Below are 13,369 nucleotides of genomic sequence, written 5' to 3'. Positions count from 1 at the left end.
TAAAGAAAATCTGAGCTGGACTGCATGAAGATTTTTATTACTATGGTCACCTGAGGAGCACAAGACCAAAATTTCTCTTTGTCTAATAGTTTAAAGCCAAATACCTGAGAAACTCAACGTTTCATCAACCAAAAGTTAGTGTCTTTACTGTGCACAGTGCAGAGCTGTTAACATGGCAGTAAATGTAATTGCTGAGATCTGGGAATAAAAAGTTCAAAGAGGTTAAGAACCCAAGAAATCAGACAGTCAAAAGTGCATATTCACGATTAGCCACACTACGACTGTTTTGAGGCAAAACATCCATCATGAACAGGAGCACTCACAGGTAGATCAAAGATAAAACAGCTGGTCTAAACCAGTGGTGGGCATTTCATTTTTCCAAGGGACCACATGAGATACGGACTGTTCCAGATGGCCGCACTAATTATTTGTTATTATTGGTGTAGCCCTCCACAACAGTCCCTAACTGTGATAACTATTTGAAACAATTGGCAATAATTTTACTGTATGCCTTTTGCATAAATAAGTTCCTCCAACAGCCAAATTAGTGTAAAACTACTGCTCTCCTTATTGCTTACATTTGACCAAATTTTTATTCTTTTGCCACAAATAATATGCACTGACTGAGTATTTTAGTATGAATGTAAAATCCTGTTTATTTCCATAACCTGTCTAAGAACTTACCCCAGTCTAGAGAAATCCTAGAATAGCCGGAGTGCCCAGTTTCTTGTTGCTGCTTACCTATACAGCTGACGTAACAGAAACGATTTGCCTAGCAACAAAAATGGCTAGTTTATATAGCGTAAGTGTTGTCTTTCAAAATGAAAAAGATAGTGGAAGGGTGAAAGGCTAGCAGGCACATGTGCATACAGCCTACAGCAAAGATGAATTAATGATAAGTATTTCCTATGACCATAAGGATGTGAATGACCAGATTTCTCTGTGTTCCATGTAAACACTAAACCAGGATAAGCTTCATTACTGGGATACGGAGAAGAAGGTGGCTGAGATCAAATCCTTCACCATGTTTACTGTTGTTTATTACTGATAACTGTTGGATCAGCAGACATAATAATTCCTAGATTGAAAGACTTTAAAACTTTCCATAATGTCCTTGAATAAGAGTCCAACTGGCGTCCATGTGGGTGAGTCTCATGGTCCATGACGCAACTACCTAAAATGCCCAAGAAACGCGTCGTCCTTTTAGGTAATACTGTAATTCCAAGTGTTGTTTTTGTTCTTACACGAGTCCACCATCAGAGTTGAGCAGAGCCATTTTTTCCAAGTCCTTCCTGACATCTGGGAAGCCCTCCAGCGCATCCTGAAAGTCGTCCCAGGACAGAGAGAAACACTGGCAGTCGGTCAGTGCTTTCACTGTGGCCAGATGTTTGCCCTTGTTCAGCACACATGTCTCTGTACACACAGAAGGGTCCGTAAGACTGTGGTTAATGAGCAAATAAAATCTCATGACGGGGATGAGATCTGACAATTAATCCTAAATTAAAGCTGAGTTGTCCGAGGGAGGCCTGCTAAGCTTTAAACGTCGCAGAGATCTGCTGCCAAAAAGATTTGGAAGTGTGCACATGTAATGATGGAGAATTAAAGAAGTCAGCCAAATTGGCAAAAAAGGAGAAGATTTAATCACTTTGGTTCAACACTGTTCTTCTAAAACACAAATGGCAACAAAAAAAAACAAATAATAAATATTCTGCAGAGGAAATAATTTGGAAACTTTTCAAATTAAACACATGACACATGCCTAAAATTGAACCCCTAACCATCACCAGTTATTTTTTTTTTATTGTTTTGCAAGGCCTGTCTTAGAGCTCATGAATTATTATTAGACACCGGCAGCAACTATATTTGAGTAAATCCAACTCACCTCCAAAGAAGTCTCCATCACACAGTTCCCTTTCATAGGAATCGGTCTCCACAAGGACTTGGCCATGATCGATGAAGAACATGCGGTCGCCCGGGACATTCTGTCGGACGATGATGTCTCCTTCCTGGAAAACCTCGTACTGCAGTTTGAGGAGGACGGTGTTGATAAAGCTTTGATCTCTGTTCTGAAACATCGGCACGTTTCTCAGCAGCCGGCTGCACATCACTGTCACAATTTGCTGAAAAATACACACAAATGAACAAACACAAAGCTTGGTATGACAAATGAAGATAGACGTGAGCTAAGAAACAACAAATCACACTCAGTTCAGGCAAGATTAAAGAATGAATGAAAAACAGATATTTATGTACACTGAGTGAATGTGACCAAGATACACAAAAGCATAACTGTGAATCTGTATGTATGAGGATGACATCTCATACAGATATCAATATGAGATCAACCAAAACAAATCAATCTCAGCCAGTTTGGAGATTAGCAATAACCCCATCTATACCTCTTTGAGTGCTGAGGACACGGTGTCCATGACGTCCTTCTCATCAAACCACTTCCCTCCATAGCGAGCCTGGTAGTAGTTGTTGATGCGAAGCTGCAACTCTGGAGGGAGCTTCATGAAGGCCATGTAGTGCTCCAAACGGCTCATCTGTTGAAGATGGATAGAATATATTACATTAGATTACCATGTATAGATTATATCATAAGTTTTAAATATATTACTTGAACAATTGAATTCAGAATAACGATAAGTGATTACTTGTCAATAAAAGTTCAATCTAACTACAAAAAGTCTAAATTAATCAGGAAAAAATTCATTTAGAAATTACATATGTTGAAAGGAACTCAATATATTTTCACTACTGCTAATTTCTATTATTTCCGATAGAATTCAGGTAGAATTGACAGAAAGTAGAGGAATGACAAAGGTTTGGTGAGCCAGGAACTAAATCATGGCTTTAGTTGCTTAGGGCATCTTAGCCAAGCAGAACGTATATACTGTGCAGTGCTTCCCCCCCGTTTTTAGTCGGTTTAACCTGTTTATTTCTACACTGTACTTGCTGTTTAAGGAGTATAAGTGTCACCCATGAAGACCTTGCTCTTGTACTCCTTGGCCGCTGGGTCAAGGTTGGCGATCATGGCTGTCGCATTGGCCACGAGGACGGTGTACATCAGACATCCGGACACCATGCTGACCATGACGATCCACATTTCAACATAATCTAGAGAACAAAACAAAGACATGCCAGTGCAGTTGAGTGTTCACATCTGAGGGAGAATATAGATCATATTTGCTTTTTAAAGTGGCAGAGAAAGAAAACTTAAACTCCTAACTTGTTGGAGCGTCCATAGAGCCATAAGAGAGAGCAATCATCTGGGAGAGAGCTCGGAAAACACCCCATGAGTACTTAACGATGACCGTGGCATTCTGAAAGGAAAGGTTCAATCATTATTGTCTATTATTTATCATCGTAAGACAGGCTTCTAGGTTAACATTGTTAATTTTTTTTCTCTTTTTCTCATTATTGCATTTTTACAGTCCTTAATTGTCTACATTGAAGACAAAGCGAGAGCTACAAAACATCTCAGTAAGCACTGATGTGTAAAATGAGCTTCACCATCAGGTTTTCTTTGCGGACCCAGCAGTCGTTGGGAAACTCCTCCAGCATAGGCACAAAATACTGGATGCATCCGTTCCAGTGGCACAGCAGGAAAATCATTGTGAAGAGAGACATGATGCGGATGAACAGGCGAACCACCTCCAGGTTTGCATTTGACACCTGTCAGGAAAAGGGTACACGACACTTGGTCAGCGGGTAATACACAGCATTACACTGTACTGATAGAGTGTTTGACCGAGTGGACATCTTTGCAGCCGCAAACAGGGTGTACACTTGTTTTAGGGTCAGCCAGCTCTTTCTACTGTATTAAGGATTCATATTCACTCATATGAATGTTGTTGTTTTGGGGTGTGGAACAGCCATGATTTAGTTATTTATTGGGCAAGCTTGAAGGATCAATTTGACCTTTTTATCGTTCTGGTTTATTAGAACCCAGGTCTTACTTTAATAGTTTTGTTCATTGTTGAAATATACAACATTGCACGATCACTTCAATACAGCGAGGTCAGATGGTACGTGAAACATGAGGAGCTAGGCTGTAAGTGAGCCGGCAGTTTAGTCAGATTATCTTAACCACCTCATTTGTTAGCCCTGTGATGGGTCTGATGACCTAACTAAGGTGTACCTTGCCTCTCACCCTATCACAGCTGGCCCCAACCCTACACAAGTGGAGAGTAAAATATATGTAATGGACTTTATTTGCAAGTAAAATAATGGTAATTGCAAAGGAAGGCTGAGAGAACACGACTGCTGTAAGAAGACAAGCTCAAAGTTGGAGTGGGACGTTGATGTGTGAACTATGAGGAACACGTGGGCTAATGGTTTAATCATTTTCTTGTGCCAATGTACATGTTTGATCATTCAGCTGCTTGTATTTCTAGCTTAATGTGACTTCAGAAAAAAAGATAATGTTTTTTAATAAACTCAAAATATGCTCTAAGGACAGATTTCTTGATCCAAACCTAATTTACCAGTCAGTTAAAAGCACACTACCCACAGATGCCACAAACTGCCACAACGGACAAGAAGCTTAGTGCAACAAGAACACCTCCAAAACGCAAGCGACGTGTTGATAAAACACTACATTAACCCTCAGCCTGCCACTCTACCATGATCTGATTCCTGAACAGAGCCCAGACTTTTGGCTGCACGATCTGTTAGAGATGAGACAGGCAGCTTTCATCAAAAGAGAAAGACAGCTAAAGCACAGCATAAAGTTTCCAGGATTTATGGGAACCCCCAACAAAACACACACTACAAACCATTTATTATTGCAACTAGATAGATAATGCGATAAAAACACCTTGCCAGAGAGATAACAGTGTTGTTCTATATGAAACTGTCATTATATTGACCATTTGTTACATAAACCCATGTTGATTGAGCCCAGTGTTTCTGTATTTACTGTTTACTAAACACCGACAGGCAAATTCACTTAGAAAATAAGCATATTGCCCATCAGTGCACGAGCATGACATTGCTAAGTGTCAGATTTGTCACTAGAGCCCGGTGTCGTAAAGTATCGGCAGCAGGGAGGAGAAAGGCTGATTGAATTTCAGAGGTGAGCTTTGACGACTCTCTGGCATTTAAACTTACTTTCTCCACTTCGTTGAAGAACCGGACCAGCCTGGAGACTCGAGCCAGCCTGATTAAACTGAGGATCCGCACAAACATCAGTATCCTCATCATCTTGTTGGTCTTGGAGGGGTTGTCATCGTTGTGGTAATGTAGTCCCTGACATTGTACATTAAAAATGCTGCAATTAGAATCTTAATCCACCTCATTTGCTCATTTATAACTTTGCTTAAGTGTCAGCAACGCTTTCTTGCTTTTCTAAGTGCTAACATATACAGTACAGAAGAAGTACAGTGTTGGCTTTTCCTGCCTCTTCCTCTTTATTATTACCGCAAACAGCAGTATGTAGCCAATTGGGAAAGCTGCTATAACGTCTGGAATGAACCATGTCCTCAGGTAGCTGACTCGGATCCGCTTGATATCCAGAATTGCTTCCTGTAAAACAGAACAGAGCAGCAGAGTGAGCAGATAGATGAAGGCGCCGTTCACCATGTGCTACAATCGCATGTATAATTTAACACTCGAACTAAAACAATATTTGGCGAGTTCATCCAAAAGTAAGTGAGTGTGATGTCAGACGAGCTTGGCAGGGTTCTGAAAATGTTACAGAGGCACATGCATCAATATTTCAAGCAGACCAAGAGTAAATCTGGCAAAACCAGATGTGCGGTCGAGAATAAACACAGGAAAAACATCACAGATGGGCCATTAGGAAGACAGAAGTCACGAAACACGAGCCAGCGAAAACAAACAGGACATATTGCGCATAATACTTAATTTGAAATGTTATACTTCTCATTCATCCACAACATCATAATCCCCGTTACAAAATCAAACAGCAGTAGCCGTTTTCGCCCGTGTCCAGGAGCTAAGGGGGATGCCGTTAATCTAGCCTTTCGTGTATCGAGTAGATTACAGATGGTGCAGAGATGGAATGTATGTGCTCGTCTGCACCCGGATTATAGACTTCCAGATTGTGTCTGAAAATAGAATATAGCCACTCTCACCTCTGCGTCCTCGGTTATGATCCCCGTCCGGAAATTCAGTGCCACATCTATTAGGAACAAAGTGTCTGAAAACACGTTAAAGCCTTCCCATGCCAGCCCGCTGTTTCCGTCCAGAAAGGCTATCTCCATGGGAATCCCAATCAGGTTCAGAAATGTGATGACCATCATGATCAAGATGTAGTAACTCCTAGGGGAGGAATGACCACAAAAACATATGTGTGACTTTCCAGTAACTCTTATTTTCCATGTCACAGTGTAGTGGAAAGTCTCACATCATTTGCTAAAAGAACTCATTAGACAGCCGGTAAGGCAAGCCGATTCATGCACACTAAATACTCTGATAATGTAAGTGTACATCTCCTCAGCCAGGGTACGATTGCCAGGCTCAAATAACTCTGCTCTCTGATCTCAATTGTTTCATTCCCTCTCTAATTTCCCTCCATCTGATCATCTTACAGACTAATATTAGCAATCCTGCATATATAATACAAAACCAGCTCTCTGTGAAAACGCGTTCCTTAAAGAAGTCATTTGATAGGTCCGTATTTTTCTTCTAACTCGGTTATTTCTTATAAACCTTGGATCGTTCTTTTAGGTTTCTTGCGTCACTTTAAAATCTACTTGTTTCCTTTTATCCTAAAAATAATGCATCTTATTGTCGGCTTTATTTCTAAGGCTTTCTCTATTGTGATATCAGAAGAAAATCATTCTCATTGCCAATTAATGACTGGATGAATAAATACTGTTTAGCATTTAACACTTTAAAAGTTTAACCTAGAGGACTCAAGAGGAATTCCTCTTCTGTCTCATCCAACAACGGTGTGATTTATGTAATATGGTAAACTTATGGTACTCAGTAAATCTATACGCAGTATCTATATTTGTTTTCATTAATGCACTTATTCTAATGATATTCAAAGGAACAAGTTAATGCATTGCACCTTTGTATTTCCGGTAAATACTCCAAAAACTGAACTATAACATGTATAATTATTCATTAAATGTAAGGGAGAAATTAAGTAATCGGTTAACTATAAAAACTTGCAGAGACAGACCAAAGAAACAGTGGAAGTGATATGCATGACTGACCTCAATCTATCAGATATATTAAATACCTCATGAGGCTGAAAGGGTGAATGACAAAGACTCCACTCTCCAGCTGTCGGATACACTCCTTCTCCACGGCCACCTCGCTGCCGTACACGTACAGGGACTGTCTGTTCAGTTGCGGGAGAAGCAGGGCTCTCCATCCACAGTTGGCTTTGGTGCATGCTACGTTGGGACCTTTCAATTTCTCCATGGCCAACTTTAGTTCCCTGTGATCAGCCGAATGCCATCCTCCCCTCTGCTACTGCTGCTTCTGCCTCTTCTGAGGATGAGTAGAGCCTGACTCTACCAGCTCTGACCTCTCCTATTGGTCACAAGGTAATATTCTAACAAGCCTCCCAACCTCAGGGCTTATTGAAGCTGCGCGGAGCGAGGCGAGTGGATACCCGCCTTTCTGCTCGATCCCTCCCTCCCTCCGCACCCTCTCCGTCTGCCTCTCTCTATTTCTGCCCCACTCCCCCCCTACACTTCTTTTCTTTTTCACCCAGCTCATCAACTATTCAGTATCTGTGTCTCATCCCCACATAAATCAAGCCGTGTCAAGAGGGCAAGGTCCAGCTCACATTAATACCAAAGACAATGATGGGTGTGTGCCTGTACAGGGGATGGGAAGGGATCGCAATTATTGTCATGTGAAATATACATCTGGCAGCATGTACAGGGACAAGTTCAACCTGGGCCACCTCTAACTGGGGATGTAATTAAACCCTGTACTGTGTTACCTGATACTGTACATATGCATGCAGCTTTGAGCCAGCTCCCATGTTGTTTGTTTGCACATATCACATCAGTAACAGTAAACAAAACAAAGGCTGAAATATTTATTTCCCTGGATGACAAAATGGAAAATTTGGAGATGATTTACCTGGATCTTTTTTGAACTCTGTTGGGTGGGTGGGATTCATTGCAAACTTGTTAGTTTAGCAAACGAAAAATAAAACTGATATTAGAGGTTGTGCCAGCACAGTGGGATTAACTTAGAGACCGTGTCAGTGGGTAAGGTGAATTACTGGCAGCTTAGGCCATGGGATGTGTCTAATAATGTGAGCTACATTTTATGAGATGAAATCTTTTTTAATAACTTTGTACAACTGTCCCTGTGGAGAAGGGTACAGGAAACAATAAAAATGGTCGTGTATAAGAAAATTCTCTCTGTTAGAGTCCAGACTTTGCAGATTTGCAAGGGAAATGCTGTTGACGTGATTGATGTGTGTGTGTGTGTGTGTGTGTGTGTGTGTGTGTGTGTGTGTGTGTGTGTGTGTGTGTGTGTGTGTGTGTGTGTGTGTGTGTGTGTGTGTGTGTGTGTTAGACCTGTGCCAACCTGTCCAGGTGCACAGTCTCTTTCCCTCAGTGTGTGTCCTAAAATAGGCTTCAGTCCTTTGTGACCTCAAATGTAAAAAAAGACTTTTACGAGATTACTGGATGTCATACTGATGTAGTTTTCACTTTCACTGACATGTAAGTGTTAAGCGCTGAATTCAGGCTACATGTCTTCAAATAATAATGCAATGTCTGGCAGAGATCTGGTTGAGTGACGGTGATGTGTAGGTTTGCTTCAGAGGAAATGATTACTGAAACCAAAAACGAATAAATTAATGAAGGCGAGGAAGGAATTTAGTTTTTACGACATTCCAAAAACAACATAAATTGCTTTTCCAGTGATTTTCTATGACTAAGAATGTATTATATTTTTTTCTTGGTGTATTTGGCTATGGTTAATCTAGTAAAGTTAAGTAAAACAATATTAATATAGGATACAAACAATGGATTTAACACATTACACACTCTGTAAGCCATTTACCTCAACTTCCAGTTCTGGCATTAAAACATACACAACACATTCAGGACATCTGTAGTTCAGGAGGTACTTTTGGTTGTTTGCTAATCAGAAACTCGGTTCATTCTTTTTCAAGATACTGAACCTCAGATTGTCCCCGATGCATGCTTTGGATGACTGCATGGTTGTTAGAAAGCCATGACAAAAGCAGCTCAGTGAGTAACCCAACCTGCAGTTTAGTTGCAACTGCCCTTCTTTGTTTTCAGTGTATGTCACAAGTTCTCTGTTTCAAATACTAATCAAACAATAGTAAAATAGGAGGCCTACATTTGTCAGAAGCTGCTGAAAGTTTTCTGCCAACTGGACAACAAGGCATCGGGCGATCAGGACTCAAACTGTGGCTCTCCACCTGTCTTCCATTTGTGAACACCAAAACAGTATTTGGATCAAATTGAGCATAAATTGCAGACAACATATGCATTTATATATGTGTCATATACACAGTAATACAGTGGAAAGCATAGCAAAGACTGCAGAAAATGGAAGTGCATGTATCACAGCACAGAACAATATGCTTACTTGCTTATTTATCTAGCACACAGCTGGCCCTCAAACTAGAGTAAGTGACTCTGTGCCGCTGCTTACGCATTGCTTTGTTGTGGTGACGCACAATAGACCCAGTAGACATGTTGAAGCACACACATACCTTTCGGTACTGCAGGTCCGAAAATGAACATTTTTCATATTCCAAAACTCCCGAGGCAACATTGTGTATATTGCGCCCACCAGCAGCAACTGCGTCTTACACAACAGAATATCTTACAGAGTTGTGTAGAAAAATAAAATCTGTGCAGTGCTGATGTTAATTTTCTGAGTGTACACGTTCTTGATCATTACTAAAGCGTAGGTTTTATAGGAAGCGTGATGCTGCAACAAATTATTTCTAACTTTTACGATAAAAATATTTTTTAAAAATCTGGTTGCAGCTACTCAAATGTGAACATTTGAAAGTTAAATGTTTGAGTTTGGACTCAATAATCTGCAATCATCCAGCACTGACATATCATTAATAGCACGGTGCAATAGAACTTCATGCTTGGTGATGTCGACCATGTGGATGAACCTGATATCCTGAATCATAAATGTCAGCTGCCCTTTGTACATTTTTTCTAATGTACTAATTCTGTCTGTCTACAAAACAGAAAACAGAAGAACATAATATAATGGGAATTTGAGAACATTTTAGCATTAGCACCTGTAGAAATTAAATGTTATATACCTATGTGGTATGTGACTTTTGTTGCCATGATGCCAGGTCTCTCTTGGAAATGAGATTTTTAATCTCAATGAGATTTTTTTTACCTGGATAAATAAAGGACTAATAAAAATAATAAGAAATGATTAGGTACAGTTTGAAACATTTTCAGATGTATTCTGTACTCTATACCAAGCAGGTTTTCTTTATACTGTCTAAGTAAATGTAAATATATAATGTATTTTTCATATTATCGCTTTCTTTACTTGATGTGTATGTGTATTTTTTTAGTGGAAATATAGGCAGTTATAGTTATATAGTTCATAATTTATTTAGCAACATTTCTCTTGGTGTTACATCTGTAATGTGATATTTGGGTCTTTTATTCAAATATATTGTCCTACATTGTGTAGGACTATATAGATGCCCTACCTATTACAAGAAATACAATTGTTTTGGTTGTTTGGCCAAATTAAACCTTAACTATGAAAAACCTTTAACAATCAAAAGGGGACATTAGTTGGACATAACTATTTGTGATCCCTCTTTTCAGTTCAAACAGAATATTTGAAATAGCCTGACCCAGTGTGGGAATATGACAGATAACTAGCTGGCTAGCTAACTAACAAACTAACTAAAAAAGAAGTCTTAAACTTAGCATCGTCTTAAGCAATTTTAGCTAAGGGTTTCAATTTTAAATGTAAGTTAATGTAAAAAAAAAAAAATCAAATTAGCTAATAAAGGTAAACCAATCAATAAATAAGCAACACATAAGTTAATGCTTGAATATTCAGCACTGAGAATAATTTCAGCATGCGTCTAACAAGTTTACCATACATTCACATACCTGTCTGCCTGGTGGTAATACAGTACTACATTTCCCAAAAGTCTCTAACACGGCACATGACATTGTCACGTGACTTTGACAGGCGACCACGTGTTTCCCGCATGTTAGTTCCATATTGAAGGTGAATCGTCGGTGTACTGGCGGCAGTGTCGGCCTCCCCATACAAGTAAGAGAGCGTTACACAATATAGCTTAGCTACGTTAATAACGAGCAGGAGGCTTAACTGCTACGTTACGGCTTGAGTAGGTTTGGGCGAAACGCTTGTATGTTATTAGTTATGTCATCACTGTTAGCCACCGTGAGCTAACTTTGTTAGCTGACAGTAACATTACGCAACAAGGGTTAGATAAAGCTAGTAAACCACAACACTGAGGCAAACAGAGGGTTTGTGGGGTTTTGTTTTGTTTTTGTTGTTGTTGTTTATTTATTTTAAATTATTATGAGCAACTCTGAAGGCTCGGATGCTTCAGAGTCATGTGTTGTGTGTTGCATGTGGTGACTTTGCCGGTTGACCTAATCATAAGTACATAACTACCTTGTCATTGCATCAGTTCAGCGCCCTTCAGCAGCAGCATAAATGTAATGGTAGGACGTTTCATTAGTTGATTAGCAGTTTTATGAAACGTCATAATGAAGCGACACCAAAAAATATAAAATAGTGGCTTACTTTGGCGAATCCTCACACTTTTCTTTTATTTAACTGTATTTTGTATCATTATGAGCTTTTTGGTTGGACCGTGAGTGTTTAGAGTATTTTAGTGGCATTGCTTTCCTCATCCCGTGTTCTAGTCGTCAAATATCAATTTGTCCTTCGTTGAATATTAAAACAAAGCTAAAGCAATTCATGGGATCACAGTCGGTTCACACCTCTTTATTTGACACGTGAAGAAAAATTCCTGTTGCATATTCCAGCATCCCTGTGAAAAGTGTTTGTCAGCTGATAAAGACGTATGTAAATCTAAATGAAGCCTGAGTGAAAATACATGCATGTTACTCAGTGGTTAAAGTTTGCCAGTCCTCATCAGCTCATTTCCTTGTTTCAGTCAGAAGATGTCAGCCCTGTCTGCAGCCAGCGTCGGGACTGCAGCTGTGACTGAGAGCACAGAGCAGAAGAAGCCACTGAAGCCATGCTGCGCATGTCCAGAAACAAAAAAAGTCAGGGATGCTTGGTGAGGAGCTGGCCAGAGAAATTGAAATGGTCTTCTCGTTTTAAGTGAGAATGTTTATTCATCCATCATGTTTGTTTCCACCAGCATCATTGAAAAGGGAGAGGAAAACTGCAGGGACCTTATTGAGGCACACAAAGACTGCATGAGGGCACTTGGATTCAAGGTCTAACTAGTTCTTCTGTGCGTGCTTGTGTGGTAAGTATTGAATAAAACCACATCAAACAGTCCCAGTGTTTTAATTTTTCTAGAGAACTAGAGTCATTTGTAGCGATTAAATACCACACTAGAACATGTTGCTGTGAGCTTTAATATAAATATAGAATTGCAAGAACTTTGAGTGACACACATTTATCAATATTATTATTCATACTGTTGAAATGAATCTTGCATGTGATGGGTGCACACTGAGTTTCCATGCCACTAGTTGAATGTGCTTTGACAGCCTCAATATATGTTTGAATAGAGTCAGTGTGGCGTGAAAGTGGGCACCTGACCTTTCTGTGAACCATGAAAAAGCCGGACCTTACTGTGGTATCAGCGTTACTTGTTTATACTGGGTTTAACGGCTTTCCCCTTTTGCCAGGGCAGCACTTTTTAGGGCAGCTCAATTTAAATAAAATATCTTCCAGATTTTCACTTGCATACAGCGTCAGGTGTGATGTAGTAGTCATGTGAATTGCTGATTGTGTGCATTTTGGTCTCTTGCAGTGTGCTGCTGTGTGTGGAAGGTGACCCTGGGTATTTGTTTCTTCACTCCCCCCCTGCACTTCTTATTTATACCTTTTGTTGGATTAACTGTGCGAAAACTATTTTTTCAAGTCTGCAAAATCTGAGAAATTCTGATGTGACATTGAATAAAAATCCTATGCAATAAACTTGTTGTGAAGGTTTTTTTTATTAGTCGTGCACTCATCTTAAGGTTTGCATTGAAGATCAGTTCTGCCAAGGGAAACGGTTGCTTGCCACAGTTGCTGTTCCTGGTATGCACTTACAGTTAAAAATAACTCTTGCCCCTGCAAAGTCAATACTTTGCATATCTGCATTCTTTTTCCACAGTGTGTCACTGTCACTGAAGTGTGCTTGGCTGTGGACATCATTTTCACACTTTGAAAA

The 13,369-nt window shown here is 39.8% G+C and overlaps 2 protein-coding genes across 2 annotated transcripts; one reads left to right on the top strand and one right to left on the bottom strand.

Moving 5' to 3' along the window:
- Positions 1–16: 16 nt before the first annotated feature.
- Positions 17–7,590, bottom strand: hcn5 (hyperpolarization activated cyclic nucleotide-gated potassium channel 5). Its single transcript, XM_026144606.1, has 10 exons — positions 7,217–7,590; positions 6,102–6,288; positions 5,425–5,529; positions 5,116–5,253; positions 3,517–3,678; positions 3,233–3,326; positions 2,993–3,120; positions 2,400–2,546; positions 1,883–2,120; positions 17–1,413 (listed from the first exon to the last, which is right to left on the bottom strand). Exons 1-10 carry the CDS (start codon positions 7,399–7,401, stop codon positions 1,241–1,243), a joined length of 1,557 nt encoding a protein of 518 aa, XP_026000391.1. The 5' UTR covers positions 7,402–7,590; the 3' UTR covers positions 17–1,240.
- Positions 7,591–11,152: 3,562 nt separating this feature from the next.
- cox17 (cytochrome c oxidase copper chaperone COX17) lies at positions 11,153–13,131 on the top strand. Its single transcript, XM_026144645.1, has 4 exons — positions 11,153–11,253; positions 12,131–12,256; positions 12,341–12,451; positions 12,965–13,131. Exons 2-3 carry the CDS (start codon positions 12,138–12,140, stop codon positions 12,423–12,425), a joined length of 204 nt encoding a protein of 67 aa, XP_026000430.1. The 5' UTR covers positions 11,153–11,253; positions 12,131–12,137; the 3' UTR covers positions 12,426–12,451; positions 12,965–13,131.
- The last annotated feature ends 238 nt before the right edge of the window (positions 13,132–13,369 follow it).

Source organism: Astatotilapia calliptera, chromosome 16 (genome assembly GCF_900246225.1).
Source record: "Astatotilapia calliptera chromosome 16, fAstCal1.2, whole genome shotgun sequence".
Classification (NCBI taxonomy): domain Eukaryota; kingdom Metazoa; phylum Chordata; class Actinopteri; order Cichliformes; family Cichlidae; genus Astatotilapia; species Astatotilapia calliptera.
This window is presented reverse-complemented; position numbering and strand designations above follow the sequence as displayed.